General features: G+C 43.3%; 1 protein-coding gene across 6 annotated transcripts in view; it reads right to left on the reverse strand.

The window, feature by feature from the left end:
- The window catches only part of mef2ab (myocyte enhancer factor 2ab), a 25931-nt gene extending 5031 nt beyond the window's left edge, over positions 1-20900 (reverse strand). For 2 of the 6 annotated variants that reach the window (XM_048263216.1, XM_048263215.1), the window contains exons 1-9: positions 20754-20900; positions 18530-18647; positions 10164-10346; positions 7568-7771; positions 3862-3972; positions 3642-3776; positions 2664-2871; positions 2474-2533; positions 73-221 (exon numbers count right to left, since the gene is read on the reverse strand). In XM_048263216.1, the coding sequence (XP_048119173.1) occupies positions 73-221; positions 2474-2533; positions 2664-2871; positions 3642-3776; positions 3862-3972; positions 7568-7771; positions 10164-10217 (921 nt within the window). In that variant the 5' untranslated portion in view covers positions 10218-10346; positions 18530-18647; positions 20754-20900. The remainder of the gene's footprint in view (positions 1-72; positions 222-2473; positions 2534-2663; positions 2872-3641; positions 3777-3861; positions 3973-7567; positions 7772-10163; positions 10347-18529; positions 18648-20753) is intronic. The other 4 variants (XM_048263219.1, XM_048263217.1, XM_048263220.1 and 1 more) reach the window with 2 other exon arrangements.

The following is a 20900-nucleotide window of genomic DNA, read 5'->3' on the forward strand; positions in this document are numbered from 1 at the left end:
ACAAATAAGCATTTAATTTACTTTATGCATTTAATTATTTAATGATCTCACACCAGCGCCAAACACACTCACCAGTGGGTGCATCATGCCTTTGCCAGTGGCCACTCGCAGGTCCGGCTTACGGCCGCTGACATTCAGATTGCCACCAGGGGGCGATGGAGACTTGGCTGGCATCCCTTTCCCCAAGCTGTTCCCGCTGGTATTGCCCACAAAGCCATTCACTGCACAGACACAAGGAAAGCGAGAGGAGCATGTTAGGGCAAGGATAAACAGTGTACGTGAGGCCAAGACTGTCCTGAAGCAAATATAACACACAAAAACATCTCAACCAAAAGCAAAACGACTACAAGACAATATGCCAAGAACAGGCTGTGCTGGCTGTGGCATTCCTTCCTTGGCTTGGGAATTCTGACATATTTTGACAATGCAGTGCATTCTGGATAGAGTCCAACTGGGAATAGCAATTTGGTAATGACGAATTCAGATATCCAAGTTATTGTCTATACATTTGAGTTAGCAGCTGAATCATTTTACATGCTTGAACAAAAAGTGTCTTACAGTGAAACAGCACAACATTCTCAGTCACTGCCACTCAAGTCCTCATTGTTTTATCCATTATTCATAAGGCTAAATTACATCTTTGCAACAAGAGTTTGAGTTCTACTGATAATAAGTGGGTTTTGAGAGCGGTGAACTTGGTGAATAAAGGAGTGCAGATGTGGGTCAGGGTAACTGTCATCTAGCAGAGATTCCACCATTATTTCCACAGCTGCTGGCCAGGCTTGTTCTCACTGGCACCTGCTCCGGAGCCTGGCAGCCTGGGAGCATCGCCAACCAGGTGCCAAGCAGGGAGCCATTTTATTGCTTAGGTATAGCTGACTCTCTCTCTCTCCGTGTGTCTGTGTGTGTGTGTGTGTGTGTGTGTGTGTACGTGTGTGCGGGTATGTCTATGTGTTTGTCTGTTTATGTGTCAACTGCATGTCTGCCAGATCAGTGTTTCACGCCAGACCCAGCCCAGGAAGCCTCAGCAATCAACAATCTGACACATATGTAAGTTAGGTATATGTTAGTACATGTGCCAGTATGTAACTCCTCAACCCTCCCTCTGCCCTCTCACCACAACACCAATCCCCACAACCCCCTGAAATGACTGACACAAACTACAGACAAGCTGTGCTCACAAGAAAATGCTGTCACGTAAACCCATTAACTAGCTTGAATGCAGTATAATTCCAAAAACATACTATATTAATTTCCATATAAGAAGATACACATACAATATAAAAATATGACTTGTGCATAAACTGCATGTGTTTGTTTTTTATGTGTATGTTCTTTTGTTAAATGTGGGTGCATCCTTGTAATTTCATATTTCACATTATCCTCAATAGACTCCGATCCAGTATCCAGTCTGCTGCCTGTCAGCTTGCGTTCTGTGTATGCCCCCCCCCCCATCAGTAAGAGGCAGGTCAGCTGAGCCCATGCCATATGCAGATTGTGTCGTGATTACCAAATCATCACCCAGACAGCCTGGGGTGGGGGAGTGGGAGGGGGGAGGGGAGGGGCTGGGGGAGCAGGGGGATGTAACAGGAACAGGCATGCTGAGGAGGACATCTTGCAGCTTAAACCACTCTAATACCGAATCAGCGCCACGCTCTATCGAAAGCTCCACTGGAACCACAAAATACCTCAACATGTCTTCAAGTGCCCTCTTTGTTACAGTGAGGGTCAACTATATAGATGCTCATTTGCTCAGTGTTGATACTCTAGATCAACCCTAGATATTCATTCTTTGAGCAAAAATGTAAAAAGCTTCACAGAAACAACATATATGATTAATGCACTATATGATCATTAAATGTGTATGACTTGTATGGGCCAAAGGTCTTCATTGTGTTAATGCCATAATGCATTCATCCATAGATAAAGATATGCAGCTGTTGTACATAAATCATCAGCTAAATGACATGCAGAGGAAAATCCACGCATCAAATTCAAACAATACAAAATACAGCACCAAGCTTTGTGCTGTATGGAGCCATCAGCTGGTCGTTTTAACAGGCTGTATGTCATCCAAGCACAAACAACATCCTCAAACCCATCCCAACAGATTGGAGCTGGGAAGACAGTTAAGCCCCACCTGCCGCGCTCTTTCATTCAGTACACGGGCGGACTGTGACAGCGGGCTGGGGCTGAGGCATGGTGGACACGCCGCCCGAGAGGCTTGCCATGGTCCACATGCTTTCAGAGGTCTACTGGGCCATCTTGCCGACTTTCTCTCGGCCCTTAAAAGGACAACGGCCGAGCCAAGCCACTGCCATGCACGCAGACACCCACATGTCGAGTGAAGGAAACGTGTCATAGACAGGAAGTGTACGCTCATGGTTAACACATCAATGCAAAACTGTCACTAAAAATGTCCTGTCAACACACATACAGCATAAACAAGTTGGTATGTAGTCTTTTGACTTACCTACTTGGCTGGATATTGAACCATTCACCATTGGCATATCACTAGCTCCCATCATAGAACCTTTTAAGATAAAAAACAAAAGTAAATTGAACAACTGAATACATGCATAATATAATGCTATCCACAGACTATCACGTGTTCATTTCTGTAGTGAGTAATTGAGAGTGTAAGGCCTAATGCTCAGACTGACCTGCAGCCCCTGTGCTGGGGGGTCTTTGAGAGATCCCAGGGGAGCCCATGTTTCTATGCAAGGAGCCATGGGGGGACGACAGCACCCCAGCGTCACTGAGGGAGGCGGAGTGGCCGAGGGAGCCCCCAGAACTGTAGGCCAGGGGGTTGTGGTTGGTCACCGGCAGAGCCCCGTGCATGGAGAAGTTCTGCTGTGGCATTCCAGATGGCTGCAGAAGAACATGAACAGTTAGAGAGACTTTGTAAAGCAAACAAACAAACAATTCATTAATTCAATAAGTTAAAATGGAAATGTGAGGTGAAGAAGTAACAGGAGACATAAATGGCAACACACAGCAAAAAGCAAGCAACTGTAGTTAATGGCATATTCAGACATTTCAGGGCTTACAAAACATTACAATTGTTAGCAGATTGAATTATCAAAATTAACTATTTTCCTCATCGCAGAGACACCTGGAGGGAAAATGTAAACAAACACACGTATGTGTACTTAATCTATAGCAATTAGCAATAGGCACACAACACAGCACACACGCAGCCTGACACAGAGATAGATAGTCACTATTCTGCAATCCTGTGCCAAACTGTGACCTCACTCCCAGAAGAAACACCACTCATTTCACGATGACCTCAGAAACCTGTGCGTTATTTGTCTAAGGAGTGGCACCATATGTTGCCGGCTTAATACAAGGCACGCTCCCTCAGACTAGGTGACATTTCTGCAGTCCGTTTCCCTGTCTCCAGGGAGCATATATTATAATGAGAGTCTGGACTGTGCTGTTACAAATCTGGTGACCATTTTCACGTTAAGGGGGAAAAAAACTTATATTATCATCAGAGAATGCACCTTTCCGTGTGAGAACCATTAGAACGAAAACAATGTTAGATGCTGAAACCCAGCAGGACTCGTGCCAACATATCAAGCAGCAGCACCAGCAGCAGCAGCAGCAGCAGCAGCAGCAGCACTGTAGTTACTTACGATTTTGTGATTTCGCATCATATTATCAAACTCCTCATTAATTTTTTTATATTTTTCTTCTGTGTGCGGGGTGAGCACGTAAGAGGCGTCCAGGTCGGGGCTGTCGCAGCCCCTGTGCTCTTTCTTGTTTAGCGCCTGTGGTGGACAATCAAAATAAAAAAAGAGAAAAAGGGAAATCAACACAAAGGGGGAAGAGAGGAGGCGGATAGAGAGTACTTACACTCAAGTGCTTACACATTACATCACTCTCGTCATCCAGCTCGGGGCTCAGCCCGTAGCTCTCGTCTACCACGGGAATGGCATAGTCATCCTGGCCTTTGTGCCTTAGTTTCTGAAATAGAATTAGCAAATTCACCTGCCTGCATGCAAGAAGCTGGCTGCAGACTCTCCAGACCATCTGGCAGTGCAGTATACTGTATAGTACAGTAGTACAAATGTTTCAAAGGAGGGGATCGATAGTTAAAGCTTTTTCAGGTGAAACATTATGCAGCAATAGGACATGGTACGGCAGTATGCTTTTGTTCCAGGAAGCAATCCGAAGCAGTGGCAGAGTGGTGACATTTGAGCTGTCCAAAGCATGTAGGCATTGTATTAATGAGCATCTCTCTCTCTCTCTCTCTCTCTCTCTCTATCTCTATGTTTCTCTCTCTCTCTCTCTCTCTCGATTCATGCCTGTGCTGTAGCAGCTGTCGGTAAATGATAGCTTTGTGAGAACATCTGAATCTCAACTACTCATACATACATGCAGTCATTTTCAAATGTAAAACAAAGCACAAGTTTCACTTCGATCATTCCCACACAAACAAAAATTGAAAATCTAGCAATCTCACATAATGGCCCCGGTGGAGTGGACCTGGTCTTTGTGACTTGCAAATGCCCGACATTAAACCACCCCTGACTTCAGCCTCTAGTAGAGCGACTTAACCAGACATATGGAACATGAACAGCATGATCAGTCCTTAACAACTGCTGACCCCTTTTCAAGACCACTAACCTGCACTGGCTGCGCAAGAGTGTTTGACCTTGGAAGACAAGGACCTTGACCTACTTTCAGTTGTATAATTGACTTATCTATCTTGAAGCATGGACTGTCGCTGTTACCATATGTAGAGAAATCTGGTTATTTGGAGGGTTTTGTCTGACAAGCAATTAAACACAAGATGTTCTAATGTAAAGAAAATAATGTCTTGACTGAAGTGTTTTTGTTTTAGATAGATGCATTAAATTGTAACTGTCATTGTCATTCCATATTTCAATTTATAAAATTACACATTATACAACAATATAAACATGTATTATGAACACACAATTAGACTTTTTGTAGTTCAAGTTTTGCACTAATTGCAGTAATTCTTGTTTTCATCTTGGTTATGTTTTTGTTTTCTGTCACCAAAGAAACACTATTTCAGCAAATAACTCTAGTAAGGCCTCAGATGAGCCAAGCTGCTTGACTTTGTGAGGTACTTTTCTTTGACCCCAGACAAGTGTCCAGACATCGACTTTCTGGGCTTGTGAAATATGATCTCGCTCTCATTCTCACAACTGCATGAAATATTTATCAGGCCCATTGAGGATTCTGATCTGATCAGGGGGCAGCTCAGTGGATGCCAGAGAGAGAGAGAGAGAGAGAGAGAGAGAGAGAGAGACCTTGGTGAGACCTCACCCAATAGGCCCTGGGAGAGGCTGGCAGAGAAGCTAGTCTCCAGTTAGGCAGGGCAGACAACTGCCGCTAATCTCTCTAACAGTCCTGACTGAGATGGTCCTCAGACTGAAGACGCCCTTAGGATATCTATCTCATAATCCTTCTTTGCTTTTCTTGCCCATATATATTTCTGCCACACTTGTTATGAAATGGCTTTGACAATCTAATGGAAAGGTGTGACCGTATGTTTGCACATTGTTTGGTGGCTTCCGATATCAGCATTCATAGCTCTCATATGACAGTCTGAATAAAATGGGAAGTTTAGGCTCCCAAGCATATTCCACGCCACCACAACTATATGACCCGGGAAATAATCTAACACATCTTTCCCCCGGCCTGTCATATCACATCTTTTCAACAAAGAGCCAGCATCCAGCAGGGGGCATATTCCAGCAAATGGCCCATCCTCAGCACACACATACAGTAAGGCCTAAATAAACACCCGTGTCATGGTGATTTGTAAATAGCAAATGTCATAACGCATGTGAAGGTCGACATGCCCGGCATTGCAAAGACATGCCTCTGCGCTGATGGGGTGATTAGGCCGGCTCTTTAATAGCCCAAGGCCTGTGCTCATAATAGAAAGGGAGACAGTGAGCGGCTAGCCACACTTACTACTGCCTGAGCAGTACTCTGACAGCATTCCCAGACGCTAATGGGCCACTCTTTATTATTTCAATCTATTAATGGCTATTGACAGTTCTATTCATGTCTGATTCAATTACGTGCAAGACAGATGTCCTTCTCGCCGTGTTGGAGGACAGAGGTGATGACCACGGAGCCCTGTCTCCCCAGCTGCGTATCTGTGTCTGGGGCGAAGCGAGAAAGATCTCACAGTTCTCACAACACGGCCTCTTAGTTCAATAGCCTGGGACTCACAAACACCATCTTGCAATTCCAAATTTGCCGTAATGCACGGCCACTTGAGGAGAACAGAAGTGCAAATGAGATGCAGATTGGCTGATACAAGTGAGCAAATCCGGAGATGGATACAGAGCTGCAAATACAGAGTTGCAAAAATCATCCCGACCTTCGTCATTTTCTCACCCACTTACAGATGCTGAGTATTTTTAGCTCGCCACAGCTGTTGAATTCACATATCAATGTAAATGTTTGCGTGCGGCGCAAACAATATTCAGAGGAGAGGGGGATATCTCAATTCTCTGCAGCTCAGCAAAGAACTCATCTCTGCACCTGTCTGCTGGTCAATATGAAATACGTTTTCATCATCATATCTTACACCAAGATGCAGAAACCTGGTCATAAGCTAACACTACGCGTATGGACACATTTCACTGCAGCTGGTGCCATTCACAATGTTATCTGTATCAACTAACCTCATAAAACAGCTAACACTATTTTACCCTTTCAAGTGTAATTACATTATGTTAAATAATGTTCAACAAAGAGATACCAATGAGCCCAAGTTATGAGTCACATGAACTCATTTTCACTTTGAAGTGGCAAGAATAAAACAGAAGGAATGTGATTCCTTTGTGGAATCCCCCACTTACTTTCATAGAGGCACAAGCTGGAGAATTAACTATATTCCTTTAGTGGTATAAACATGCAGCCTCAAGTATTGCGGCTCATTTGTGTTGGGAATAGTACTAATTCATTTTCCTTCCAGACAAATTACATTTTACACAACGCAATGACCTATCAGACATTTTGTGTCATAGTTTAAGATGGAGTTGAGAATTCTTTTTTTTTTCTGCAAAAATATACTTCTTAGAGCTATCACTAAAGAATAGGTGAAAATAGGAGAACATTCTCTTTTGACTGTCTGAGGGTAAAACACAGTGTTTGTTTTACCATCTTATTGTGTCTAACCTGAGATGACAGGGATTTGAACATCTGTCAAAGTCTACAATGGATGGAACAACAACTATTTTAATTAAATTACATAAAATACCAAACACACACTAATATGTGAACTTCATGTTTGAAAAAGAGGTAGTTGAAATCATTAGGCTGCTCCATTACATGAGTGAAGAGCTGTTAATTATTAAGTCCATATGGATATCTGATGCTCTTTCTCAATTTTCATACAGAAAATACCTGTCGATGTAACTGAGAAAAGCCTAGACTAACTGATTGGTTGACAGCAAATCAAATCTGACAGATTATACTAATGATAGAAGGAAGAATGGTAATGGCACATTCTTGTTTACAATGTAGCTTGACCTCCTTTAAGGTAAATATTAAACAAGATGACACTCACCTCCACAATGTCGGAGTTGGTTCTGCTCTCGTGGGGTTCGTTGTATTCGGTGTACTTGAGTAGAACTTTGTCCATGTCCGTACTGGCGTACTGGAAGAGCTTGTTTGCACTATTGAAGATGATCAGTGCTATCTCACAGTCACACAGGACGCTCAGCTCGTACGCCTTCTTCATCAGGCCAAACTTCCTTTTAGTGAATGTGACCTGTGAGAAAAACAAGTAAAACGCAAGGAAATCAAGTGTTTCTTAATATGGAATGACTAAGGTCCTAGACATGGCTTTCCAATAAACACATTGGACAAACTCAAACAAAATTAACATTTATATCCAATTGAGTTAAATCTCCCACCACTTTAAGTAACTGTTTCACAAAAGAACACTTCAAGTTCATCTATGGCGAGACAAATTAGCCATGATATGGATCTGTCTTCTAATTAAGACATTATACACACTACTCTTTTTCATAGCTGTTTAAAAAACAACCTTGTGCAATGTGACATTCCTCCTGGGCGCTGCCTTTCATTGTGCCCTGAGTCTGATTGCAGGGCCCTGGCCTCTACTCTTGGCCTTGTTCAACTGGACCACAGCTTCAGAGGGACCGGAGAGAGAGGGAGAGATAGATAGCACACACCGGGCTCTGCTCGGGCTTGCTCTCGGGGGCACTTACAGTACAAAGGCTGTGCACGGCCCGTATGTAGGTCACAGGGCATTCACGTCCACTTACCGTGGCATTCCCATTAACAGGCTGCATGGGGACGTCTTTGGACAGTGCAAACAAATGGATGTCAAGGGCTTATGGCCCTATCTATGAAATCTGTGAATGGGTAGGCTCTGGGCCATAAATCAGTTTATGAATCTACAGTGTAGATTCCAAAGCATAGTTCTGCCTCTGCAAGTGCTTTATCTGTCCTGCTGCTTAATGGCCACTACTTCAACCACAGTTACCATGAATATGCCAGTGCCTACACTCTGATCTTACTAATACCCAATGATAACCCACGGAAGGCAAAAGAGACACGGATTACAGTCTGATATAACAACATGTGCTGTCCTGTGTGAGAAGATATGATCCATCATGGTTTCGAGAATAACAACAAGCTTTTATTAATTCTTCCAAGAAATCCCTAATTAGTGTGTGTGTGTGTGTGTGTGTGTGCGTGGTAAGACTCCATACAGGAGCACATGCTGGAAAAGATTCCATATAATAATATGATGATCCAGACCAACACAAATCTACTGCATAATGTCAGGGAGTGTCCGTAGTAACAATGTGGGCCAAATGGCTAAATTGAAGATGTTATATTACTCTAAACCAGTCAAATGCTTGTTTAGAATAATATACATCAGTATTTCATTAGCCCACTTACAACACTCTGCCTTTTCTCACGTCATGAATATGGAGTGCCTGGGGTCCCGTGGATGAACACATTTTTCATGATAATGGGACGTGTATGCTAATGATTGTTCCCTCGGGTCCACTGCCGAGCCCCAGGGACTATGGCTGCCATGTTTGTGAGGCTTTCTAAGCAAACACTACTTACCAAACAAGCAGACTTTATCATCAAGAAGCAACGCTCTCACAACATTTTGGTGTGATATCATGCAAACAATATTCATTGATTTATACAGTGTGCCACTGTCTGCAGTACTGTACCTTGCTGTGCTGAATATGATTATGCCATAATATAGTGACATGTCAGCTACAACTACCATTTTCTTTTTCAATGTAACCAAACTAAAAATGATCATAGTGCACTAACAATAAGGTAAATCCCACAAATAAACAAACCAATAAAAAATGAAAAATATTCCCCCCTCAAAACCATTAAACATATACACCACATCCAAAAGCAGCACACACAGACACAGACGAGAAGTCCTCCAGACAAGATAGGATTTGTTGCGCCACTTCTCCCTGCGTTTATATTTAGTCGGTGCGGAGCAGACGGGGTGAATTCCAGCCGCTTCTGTGGTTGGTCTGAGTGATGGCAGCCAGCGAGAGAAGGGCGCAGTGTGTCGCACTGACCCGCCCTGCTAATGAGAGGGTGCTGTTGGGATGTTGGGCAGCGGCTGCCCTCCTAATTACTACCGACCAGCTGCAACCACAGGGACGGCGGGCCCCGCGAGGCCTCGGCCTCGGACAAGCTCTCCAGTGTCCGACACCTCGCCTGTGGGGGCAGCGGCCCGACGTCGCTTCCCCACACAGAGCCCCGAGGTCTGCGAGCTCATCAAACTCTACAGTGTGTTTGAATGGATGGGCTGCTGGATCTCACGGTCTCTAATTAAGTCGTGTATGTCAGCTCTGCCACGGAGCACAGTGCGCTGCTTGCGTCGCATTTAAGTGTTTGGTGCAAAAATCTCCGGGGGAAGTTTATGAGATGGTTGCGTTCTTGAAAGTCAGAGCTGAACGAAACCACTCCAAGGATTCCTCGCCACAAAGAGGACATGTAATCGTGTGCTGCAGCTTGGAATGTGTGCCACCACCACACACCCTACTCACTTTAAGTTCCTTTTCAGTGTAGAGAGGACTAGTAAGAGAGTGTTAAGTGCATGCACTTGCTGTCGAGGGGGGTGGGAGTGTTTCACTGTCACCTACCTGTCTGTTCCGTTCGTCCATGATTCGTGTGATCTGGATCTTCTTTCTCCCCATGGCCGCTTCTGTTGTTGTTGTTCACACACCCCAAAAAATAGTAGAATAAAAAATCGTATGGATCCTTAGGACTTCAGCACATGGTACAACGCAATTCTTCTCCCAAGGCCCTCCACGAGATGCAGAAACCTGCAACAACAAGAACAACAAAAGATATTGAACGCTAACGCTTTGCCAGACATCTTCACATAGTCTACTCATAGTACAGCTATATACAAATGCCTTATAAATGTATAGGCCCCATTCTCTCACTCACACTCTCAATCTGTTACTTTCACACAACATGAGTCATTCCCCACATGACATTTTGTTTATCTGCTATCTCCCATTTTTCCCCTGCCTGGTTCAGGAGTGCTGTTAATTTCCTCAACCAGACTGCCTAATCCCATTAGATCGCTGGTTTACACTGGAGCAGTAGGCTTACACATATGAGGTGTGCGTGTGTGTGTGTGAAGGGTTAAGAGCTGAGGTATTATCCAGTGGAGCGACAGTCATGATGGTTTCAGAGAAGGTACTATACCGTACCATATAGAAAATCTCTACAAAGTGGATTTTGAAAGTGTCCATGAGGTGTTAAATAGAGCATATGATACACATGCTATGTAAAACTAATAGCACACAAATTAGAAACGTAAAAACATTGATGATGATGACCGAAATTGCATCCCAGCCCTAAATATCTCAACATTTATCTTGACATAAAAATCTGTGACCACATGACTTTGAAAAGCTTGCCCAAGCTGAAGTTGTGAAAAATATCACATAGGTTTTTGTGCAACCTTCCTGCACACTTATATAATGTATATAATGTATAAATTAACACATAAAATTGCCTCAGGAACAACTCCCATGTTGTAGAATTATGCAGAGCAATGTACTCATACAGTGTTCCTTATCACCCTTTTCTTGTCCTAACAGCTTTTGCTTAGCTCAGCAGGCCAACACAAAGTGAACCTCATCTTACACAAAGTGAATGAGTGCAGCTGGCAAAGAGCAGGATGCAATCTCCTCAACCCCAACATAACCATACTCATGCCCGGCTTTCTCCATACCATAAAAGGCAAAATGGGAGCTGCCTCACCCAGTCACACTGTTTGACTAGTAAAAACACCCTTTGAATCCTGATGGGAAAAGCAACCCCCTTGCACAGCTTTCCATGCCCTGAGACAATTAAAAGGATGACTCACTGTCACCCTTGTGTTGATGTTCATTTCATCAACAAGACATCCCTGCAGTTAGTGGAAAGGTTTTCAGGAGACGAAAGGGAGTGATGTCAGCCCCGGGAAAAAAAAAGCAATCTGGAATTTTTGAATGACCGCTGAAAAAGCCAATTGTTAAAGGAGAGTACAACCAATGTTACCTAGTAGATAAATATGACTAGATAGTAGATAAATATGAGTATCTGTATCTGTGTGTGTGTATGTTCATGTCTAGTGTGATTCACTTGACCAACTCCCTTTGTCGCTGGCTGTGGTGCAGCTGGAAAGCTCTTGGAATCTGGGCACATCCATGCGAGCTCTGTTTCCTGTCTCTGGCCGCTGCATCCTACCGCAGAAGGCGGGCGGGCCCCGGGGCCTCCCCTTCCTGTTTTTCAGGGCCTCAGCGAGGAGGAGCCGCTGGGAGCCACGCTTCCGTTTCACATCAGGCCCCTTGTTATTTTCCTGCCCGTTGCTTTTAAGACTAAACAAGGGAGCCGGTGGGCTTTTGTCCACCATCCTGTGAACAACACTCTCGCCAGCCATTATCATGTCTTCCACAGATACTCAGCTGTGCTGAAAGATGGGAGCTTTTTTTCCCAGAATAGATCTACAAGACTGTGTATGAAAAAGTCAACCAAAAGGACAACACATAAAGTTAAATACTGTATAAAGTGGCAGGGTTGTTGAAATTACTACAGCCAACAGGGTTACTGAAATGACTGCATGCGCGTTATTAACGCTTAACTTTGTTTGTGTTATTGTTGTTTATCGCTGTTTACTGTCGCTTGATTAGAAGTGCAGCGCGCACAGCTATGGGTGACCTGTGAGGCAGCAGTGGCCGCAGCGCTGAAGCAGCTTAGCCCCACGTGACCGCAGGGCTCTGGTCTCCTGCGCCCGTAGAGCCCTGCTCCCCCCGTGGCAAGACGACACACAGCTGATCCCTGACGAGCCAACGCTCACTTTCACGCTGTCCGTCTTCCCGTGCGCCGCTGCCATGGCGACTAATGAGCTGTCATTAATAAGGTCTGTCACCTGCATGCGTTTGTGTGTGAGTGTGTGTGTGTGTGTGTGTGTGAAAGAGACAGGGAGAGAGAAAGTGACAAAGGAAGAGAGGACAACGTGAACTGCTAAAAGATGTTTGAATCGGTCTGAATTGTGTTAGCACTCTGTTTGCACTATCTGTCCCAATGAGGAGGACGGAAGCTTTCAGAATGTCATTTAGTCTGTACGGCTTCTTTTTAGACATCTGAGAAGAACTGTGATCTGAACATACTGTGTTAAAGATGGAAATAATATTACTGTCTCATGTGACAAAGGTCATTATGCAGAACTGATGGTGACATATTGACTTATCATTAACCAGTTGTGATGTTCTAAGTTGATGATTTGTTGGCTTCCGTATTCAATTCTATTCACTATTGATGAAAATCGTGCAAACAAAAAACAAGGTGTGTGTCCCTGCATTATTTTACATGCTCATTTCATGTGACTTTAAACTGACTATATCTGAGTAACGATGGGAAAAGTCAAAACTGATCAGCTCTCAGCTACCTATGCACATACAACCATCACACAAAGGGTTTCACATACACCAAATATACACTTTCCCATCAAAGGGCACTTGTTATCCATCAGGGCTAAAAACAGTAATGTAATATATCCCTTGGCGTTGCACTGAAGACATCACTAGTAGGTCTAACCAACCAGTCCTGACTGACTGTCAGTCCGTCAACAGCAGAAGGGGCTGGTGCTGAAATAATCAGGCGGACACTGTGAAAATGAGCCTTTCCGTGGGCTCACAGCCACCCTCTCTACTGCTGCCTCCTTCCCTTTTGATGTGAGTTCACATCACAACGTATAGCTGGTAAACAGGCAGGAGGAGTCCGCCGGGGCCTCCTAGGGGGATGGGTGGCGCTGGAATATCAAGGGTACCATACTGTGCAAACAGCATCTACTGGAGAAAGCTCCTCCCTGTTCCTTGTTGCACCTTTTTGGTTTCCAGCAAATCTGCGATGCATTTCACCTTCCTTGAAGAGTTCACCAAGCTGCCTATGATTAGAACTGGGGTAAATGCACTGAGAAGGAGCCCAGAAATAGACTGCCAAGCCCACAGTGTCTCAGACAGAAACATCTGCTGACAACCGGGAGAACCCAGCCTGGCTAACGTCAGACCTCATCTCATTGAGATGGGGTCTGGGAACTAGACATTCATTTTCTCGTATTTGAAACGTGGTTTACGAATGCCCAGAGCCGTTTATTGGGCGCTACGAATGTCTATCAAATGCGTCTGTACGTAGCTCATAACGGCTTCGGTGTGTTGTCATCGTCTTGCTACCCTCCCTCCGTTCTGTGATTGGTTCCTTCGTTGAGGTGAAAACAAAGTCCATAGAATCCAGGCTGCCTAGCAGCGTGAATAAAATCACGCGCGTAAGGCAGCATGGGAAAACCCAGGCTAGGGAGAACCTGGAGTGGAATGAGCGCTGCCACACTTGCCCTCTTAAAGATTGGGAGATTGTACAGAGTCAAGAAGCTGCATTTCACATTAACAAACAAGTGAGCTGTTTACAAAAACAAAGGAGAATTTTACTCAATGCTACAATAAATACTTAATTCTTCTAAATATTGTATGTTTAGTATTTAGCTATATTATACCACCAATTGTCACTTCACCCAATGTGGAAAACACTCTCAAATAGTTGTTTTTCAGAGGGTAAATGGGCAGATAATTCCCCAATGTGTGTGTGTCTATGAGAGTGCAATTAACAGGAAAAAGACTTAAAGAGAAAGACACTGAGGAGAAAATTATTGAAATCTCCACTGCGTCTTAAAATTCTGACCGCTGCAATTCCATGCACGAATGTTCCTCTGTTTCCCTGCGTCTGAGCAACACTCCTTTTTATTTAATTAGTCTACCCACTGTGATGTCATTTTAATATTGTGTTGTTTTTATTGCTGCCTAAGGACATAGTTTTCTCTCTTTGAATGCTGTCAGCTCTCACTTGGCACAGCATGGCAGAAGTCAGGGCCTACCAAACTGAAAGAGAAGCACTCTAAGTAGAATTTTATACTGCACCTTCCAAGATATTTCTGTGCAGTGTGAGATGAATTGCATGGCATCCATATGCTATCTTCATTAAATATCAGTGCCCCCTAGATGATTCCAACATGTCCCGTCATATAACAGCATGTCTAGCTTATTGCTCCTCTTATCCGAAAGCCATCTTAAAGGCAAAGTCAAATTAACTAAATCAGATTGTTTCAGCAGACCTGAAACAAATGTAACATAGAACACTGCCCTGCTTATATATGGAATATGATTTTCAACTGCATGTAAGTCATTGGGGTGCGGGGGAAGTATGGGGGGGTGGACATGGGGGCTGGAGACATGACCTCATCACCGCTTTTTTTGCCCGTGCAGTGACGTGCGAGCCAAGACTGCTGAGGAGTCTCCTCCCAATGCCACTGAGTCAGAGACCTCAATTACCCCATAACCCCGGAGCATATGTAATGAACTGCAGACATGCATACATTCCTGGGAAGAGTGTGTGGGGTAGAGAGAGAAAAAAGAAGAGAGAGAGAGAGAGAGAGAGAGAGAGAGAGAGAGAGAGAGATGTCATTGGGCAGTACCAGGGAACGTTATTAAAATGAGCCAGTCTTATCAGAGAAATGGCAAGCAGCTCTGATTATGATCAGAGACTGGCTCATCAAAACAGTTTATGTGGTACAGTAATGTGGGATCGGAAGCAAGGGGGTGGGCAGCAAAAATCTCCTACTCTTCAGCTGTGCTGACATTAAATCTCACTACTAATGTTTCTTGTTCAGTTTTACTGTATCCCAGAAATAACGACTTTCTTCAGCATTAACAGTGCTCAACTGGGGGGAAAACATAACAAATTTAAGACTCACTTGAACTCTTTGCATGCTGACTAGCACAGTATCTAGCAGACACATTATCAGATCAGAGGAATAATGCTGTGAGGACTTTTTATAGACTCTGTGCAATCTTTTGATCTGGTAAATTAAATTATAATGTATTCTTCAGATTTGTTTCCCCCCCTCCTCTCTTGTTGGAAATTCTGCCCTTTCAGCAAAGCAATGCCTTCCCCTTTAAGTCCTTAAAGATTCCCTAACTGGAAATGAAGACTTCATCCTAAGAAGCAGGAGTTTAGGGTTTTCTCGGGCCAATCCGTGACCTTGGCTTCTGCCTCTGCATTTGAATGAAGCAGCACACAGAGGAGCACTGTGCCAGGATGTATATCCCCTCTGACACATGCAGACGGAAATACTCTGACTGACCCTCCAAAAATATTCTACACTATACCATGCAAATTAATATGGGCAACATGTACATGTCTGTGCTACAGGCTGGCCAGACGAATCTAGTAGAGATGTCAATTGTCAATTCACCTAATAGCATAAATGTGTTTTTTTTATTTTATCAACATGGTTTATATTTTACCTATTCATAAAGATCATGATGTACAGCAACATTAATTTGATTCAGGATGAAATACAACATGGTTCTTTATGCTTCCTGTAGGAACCAGGTCCATTTTAGCAGTGCAGAAATCTCAAGATTTTAGTCTGTTATGACCTAACAAAAATGTATAGACATGAATTTCATAAAGACAAGAGTTTAATTTCACACAACTAAAAAGAAAACATCTGTCGTCCAGAGACATCCAGATGTCTTGTTCCTCACCTCCCTTGTCCTTTGTCCTCCAATTACTTACAGATGTCTGTTCACACTAGGCTACATTTTATGGTTAAGGTTAAGGTTAGAGGTTGAGTTTGGTTAAGGTGTTCAATAATTGTTAAAGACCATTTTTATGTACTGAACTTAAGCAAACTATCCAAGTAACGTGTTACCACCTAATTTGTCATGGCAATAAAACATTTGTTACTTTTAATTAGAATTAGAAAGAAAAGAAAAACGCATGAGAAGTGCGAGAGGGGAGTGCAAGTGGAGCTGATGGCACAGGGCTACAATCACATGCCTGCACCCACTAGGCCATGTGGCAACAATGCAGCATGCTGCGAATGGTGTGCCTTTGCCGCACACAGCAGGTGCCTTCATTAAGAGTGGATCAGCGACTGAATGCTGAACATCAGGACGACTCCCAGATAAATCTGAACAGTCAGGTGCATCGTGTCCCATCCCACAGACAGCACCAGTGTATCCATCTGCAAACTGAGCGGCGTTCTCAAAGGGTTAAATGGCGCCCCGTGCTCCAAGGTTTGGATTGCTAATGAGAGGCTACACAAACATGACACTGAATACAGCTTACTGTGCTAACCATCGTGGTTGCCAGATCACAAGCCAACCTTGGATAAGTGGGGTGAAGTGGTGCAAAGCAGCACAGAGCTCCTATTACTTAGTTAAATCTTTGGTTTGCAATGAAATAAACACTCTGTGATATGTGATGCTATAAGTATCTCTAGGAAGATTCTAGAAAGGAAGGCTATGTTTACATTCTGCAAGAAATTGAACTGTGCAGGAGACTAAATTATGTAAAGGCAATAATGAGAAATACCAAGAGTCAGTCATCCCCTTCATTCTTATTATTGCTCATTTCCTCCAGGTTGTTCCTTTACAATCTCAGATGAGCAGTCTCTGGTTGACCCTACAATGTTACCCCGATAAGGTCATCATAGTGAGCAGCAAAGACCCTTAACAGATAGAGAAGAGGATTGGTGTGTGAAAGAGGATTAGCTTAAGATTTAGGCAACAGCAATTGGTGGAGGATCCCCTTTCTGACCCTTGGTGATGGGTAGGGTGAGAAAGCCTAGGTAAGCGAGGAGGGCAAAAGAACGAGTGAGCTGAAAGAAACAAGCAAGACAAAATATACACTCACTGGGTATTTCCTTTTAGACTCTGAAACTGCCACTTAGAGAAAAGCAACAGCGATCTGATCCCACATCTGCTAAATCCGTACTCCACAGTTCTTTCTGTTCTAGCCTTTGCTCATTTTGTGAATTCCCTTGGAACACATGAAACAGGAACCTGCCCATTGAACAGGTGTCTTTTAAGTCACCTAAGTAGAAAATCAGACCATCTTGCAGCATCAAACTCCGAATCCAGTGGCCCTTAAATACTGTTTATACTTTGCCCAAGTGGAGGTACTCAGTTTTACTAGAGTGTGCACACATTGCACAGGTTAGTGCCAAGGGGACGGATGCCAATGCAAAGCCCTCAGGTTTGGACGACACCACGAGTATCAACAGCCAGTCTAATTAAGTTTGCCCATGCTGCCTCAAATCATGGTTTTATTTGGCAGCCGTGCGCCAAACACCTATTTACATTTGACAAAGACAGTTTCATTATGCTAAAGGGAAGGAGTTGAGGAGCTAATATTTGGAAACAAATTTATTTGATTTCTTTATTTGTCCGGCGACTTTTTCGAGACCTGGGAAACCTATTTAGCATCAAACGTGTGGACGGGTGGTCAGACAGGAGGCAGCCAGAGGTTTCTGGTTTTGGAACGGCCGCTTGCAAATTGCTGGGCGACCCCACAGGAACATGTTTGAGTTTCAGCGGATTAGGACCTTCTCCAAAAGCCACAGGAAAATGAAAACACGAGCAAATCATAGTCTCTGCTAACATGCCCCGGGTTTAAATAGAAACGCATAGATCCATATGGAATGCACGGCTTTAGACGTGTGATTGAGAGCTGGCTCACCCACACCATTGTAGCTTGGGTTGTTCAGCATCGCAAACTCTGGTTTTGGTTTTTTCGACAACAATTCCAGACAATGTTATGCAATATAATGTGTGCAGCCAGCCACAGGTTTGATTAAATGAAGAACGCACTGAGACTGAACAGCAACTATTCCATTTCCACACGTACAAATGGGGCCTAATATTTTAGCTGGATCAAAGACTATGTTTCACTGGGAACTTCAGAAACTAACATGGCAAACGATTCTAAACAACTTACAACAATGCTTAAAGGTGACTTGTGAAAGGTTTAACTTGGAAAAGTCTGCACCCATGTAGATCAAAGACACTGGAACTTTACACTGAATATTCCCTTTCAGGCCTAGACCCTGCGGGGGAAAAGAGTTTGGGTCATCTGGGGCCACTGCTGACATGGCGATGGAAAAAGGTCTTACCACACGATAAAAACACAGCGCTCTCCTGACCAGGCTCCTCCTTGTACCAGCAAGAAGCCCAAACTACAGAGTGGTCAGTTCACTCCCTGCTTCAGCACACGGCTGCTTGGACACTGGCCTGTGGGGAGAGGGAGAAAAATGTCAGAGAGGGTTCAGTTTAAAACGGATATGGACACAACTGTTTGCACCCACATCCACTGTAAATAACAGTGTGATGGAGACAACTGTTTGCACCCACATCCACTGTAAATAACAGTGTGATTTATATCTCACATGGATGCATCTTGACAAACTATATTGTAAGATTTTAGCCTCTGAACTAAAAAATGCAGACTTCCATGTGGTTTATAACAAATGATTTCAGGAACAGATCATGGGCCAGACGATTCTGTAGAGCTCAAGCATATGAAACATTCCGCACATACAGTAAATTTCAGCCATACAATAGATTGGCCTTCATCTATCCACTAGAGCAATATGCTCCAAGAAGTCAAGGAAGGACAGGATAACTCTGAGTCTGTGTCTCTCATGTTGCTTCCCAAATCAGCCTTAAATTACTATGATTTACACAGCCAGTAGTAAAACATGTTAAGTCTAAGATCACAAAAGCTGATCAAAGCACAAGAAATCCTCAGACACCACCTCCCCGCTTAACCCTAATGCAATATAATTGACCAGAAAATTTTCACTTGGGATGGGAAGGACCCAAAATAGCGATTCAATAAAAATACACACAGAGCCGCCTCCATTTCCTGGCCATGTGGTGCTAAAAAGACGCTGGCCCCTGAGAAGAGTTACTATTTTTGTTTACCGCCAGGCCAGAAATACCCCATCATTAACAGACCAGCAAGGGAGGGAAAATAACACCCTGTGACACATGTTTAAAGCCTGGATTCATTTGGCCCATTACAAACACCATCCTGTACTATGATCAACAAATTTGTCTGGAAAGATGAAAAAAAAAGCATCCCATTTCACCTACGGCTATGCTGCTTCACCTTTCAAATGGCTACACTTATCTAATACCACACAACTATTTCCAAGTCACAGCTGACAATTATGCAGATCTGTGTGGAAACTGCATATGAATTATGTCATATAGCATACATTACAGCATTAGTCCTAATCTAACTGCCATTGATACAGTTGTGACACCAAATTACTGGCTATTATATATATCACGTTAACAATATACTAAAATAGTTTTGACAATATAAATAGATTTGATCTGGATAAGACAACAACTGCACATGTGTCACAGCTCTCAGGACTGTATTATTTGCTTGTTCAGATGCTACCAAAAATGTAGGATATTGAGTGCTTATGCAGGGAGGTCAGCGAAACATTTTGCAGGAGATTCTACCCTATTACATTGTACCCATTATTTCCACACATTTTTTTTTTCACTTATGGATTTATAGAGATTATATCTTCATAACCATTGACTGAATTATAAATGTCAAATAGGGCTCCCTGTCAACCCAAGACCATATTATGACCCACAACTTGAAACCACGTTAAATACAATACAGAATAGAACACCATTACATCATTAAGCTTCATCAATGTAAGTATCAATGTATCTACCTATACACTTCAGATCCGACCACTGCCTGAAATTATAAGTTATATTGACTAATATAAGATAAGTTCACCATATACCCAATGGAGTCCAAGAAACCGTCTGTCATGCACAGAACTGGCCAGTTTAAAAGGTGATAATGCCTTGTCTACTGACTATTTTAGCTTCATAATGATCTGTGTTTACAATGCAACGCAATGTTTGCAATGGTTACCTATGGCATGATAATTTTGTTGTTGGTAGAAGGGCAGTCTCCCACTTAAGCCCACACTATTAAAAAGTCTGCGTAATAAACGTATGTTTAACTTTTTTCCTGTGGTTCAATAACTTCTGTTCCAAGAATTCGCCCATGGGTTCCAGCGTGATATTGTGAAGCCTATGTTAATATAAAACCTTGGAGCATCCAGTTTGAATCACGCGATTCACTATGCAGCCAAAATTCTAGGAATCATAGCAATCACAGCCAATCAAACTAGATATAAATCACTAGAGAGGTTAGCCTTCAGTCCCAAAGGCAAAACGATTCCAGTATGGACCGTTAGGAACATTTCCCAAATATGCTATTCCAACCCCTTCTTTACGCGAGACCGCGCCAAGTAGCTTGAATTTGGATAACATATTATCAATATATGTACTACTCACCTCTGTAGTCGCAGAATACCGAGGATTTGCTCTCAGTGGTTCCGTAGGACACAATCTTGCGTGTACATACTCTCAGTAGGCTACTACTGTACGGTGACAGTGTTCCAGCTCTTACTAAGCGTACTGCCAACTCTGAAGCGCAGCCGC

This window comes from Alosa alosa, chromosome 14 (genome assembly GCF_017589495.1).
Source record: "Alosa alosa isolate M-15738 ecotype Scorff River chromosome 14, AALO_Geno_1.1, whole genome shotgun sequence".
NCBI classification, from domain to species: Eukaryota; Metazoa; Chordata; class Actinopteri; order Clupeiformes; family Clupeidae; genus Alosa; species Alosa alosa.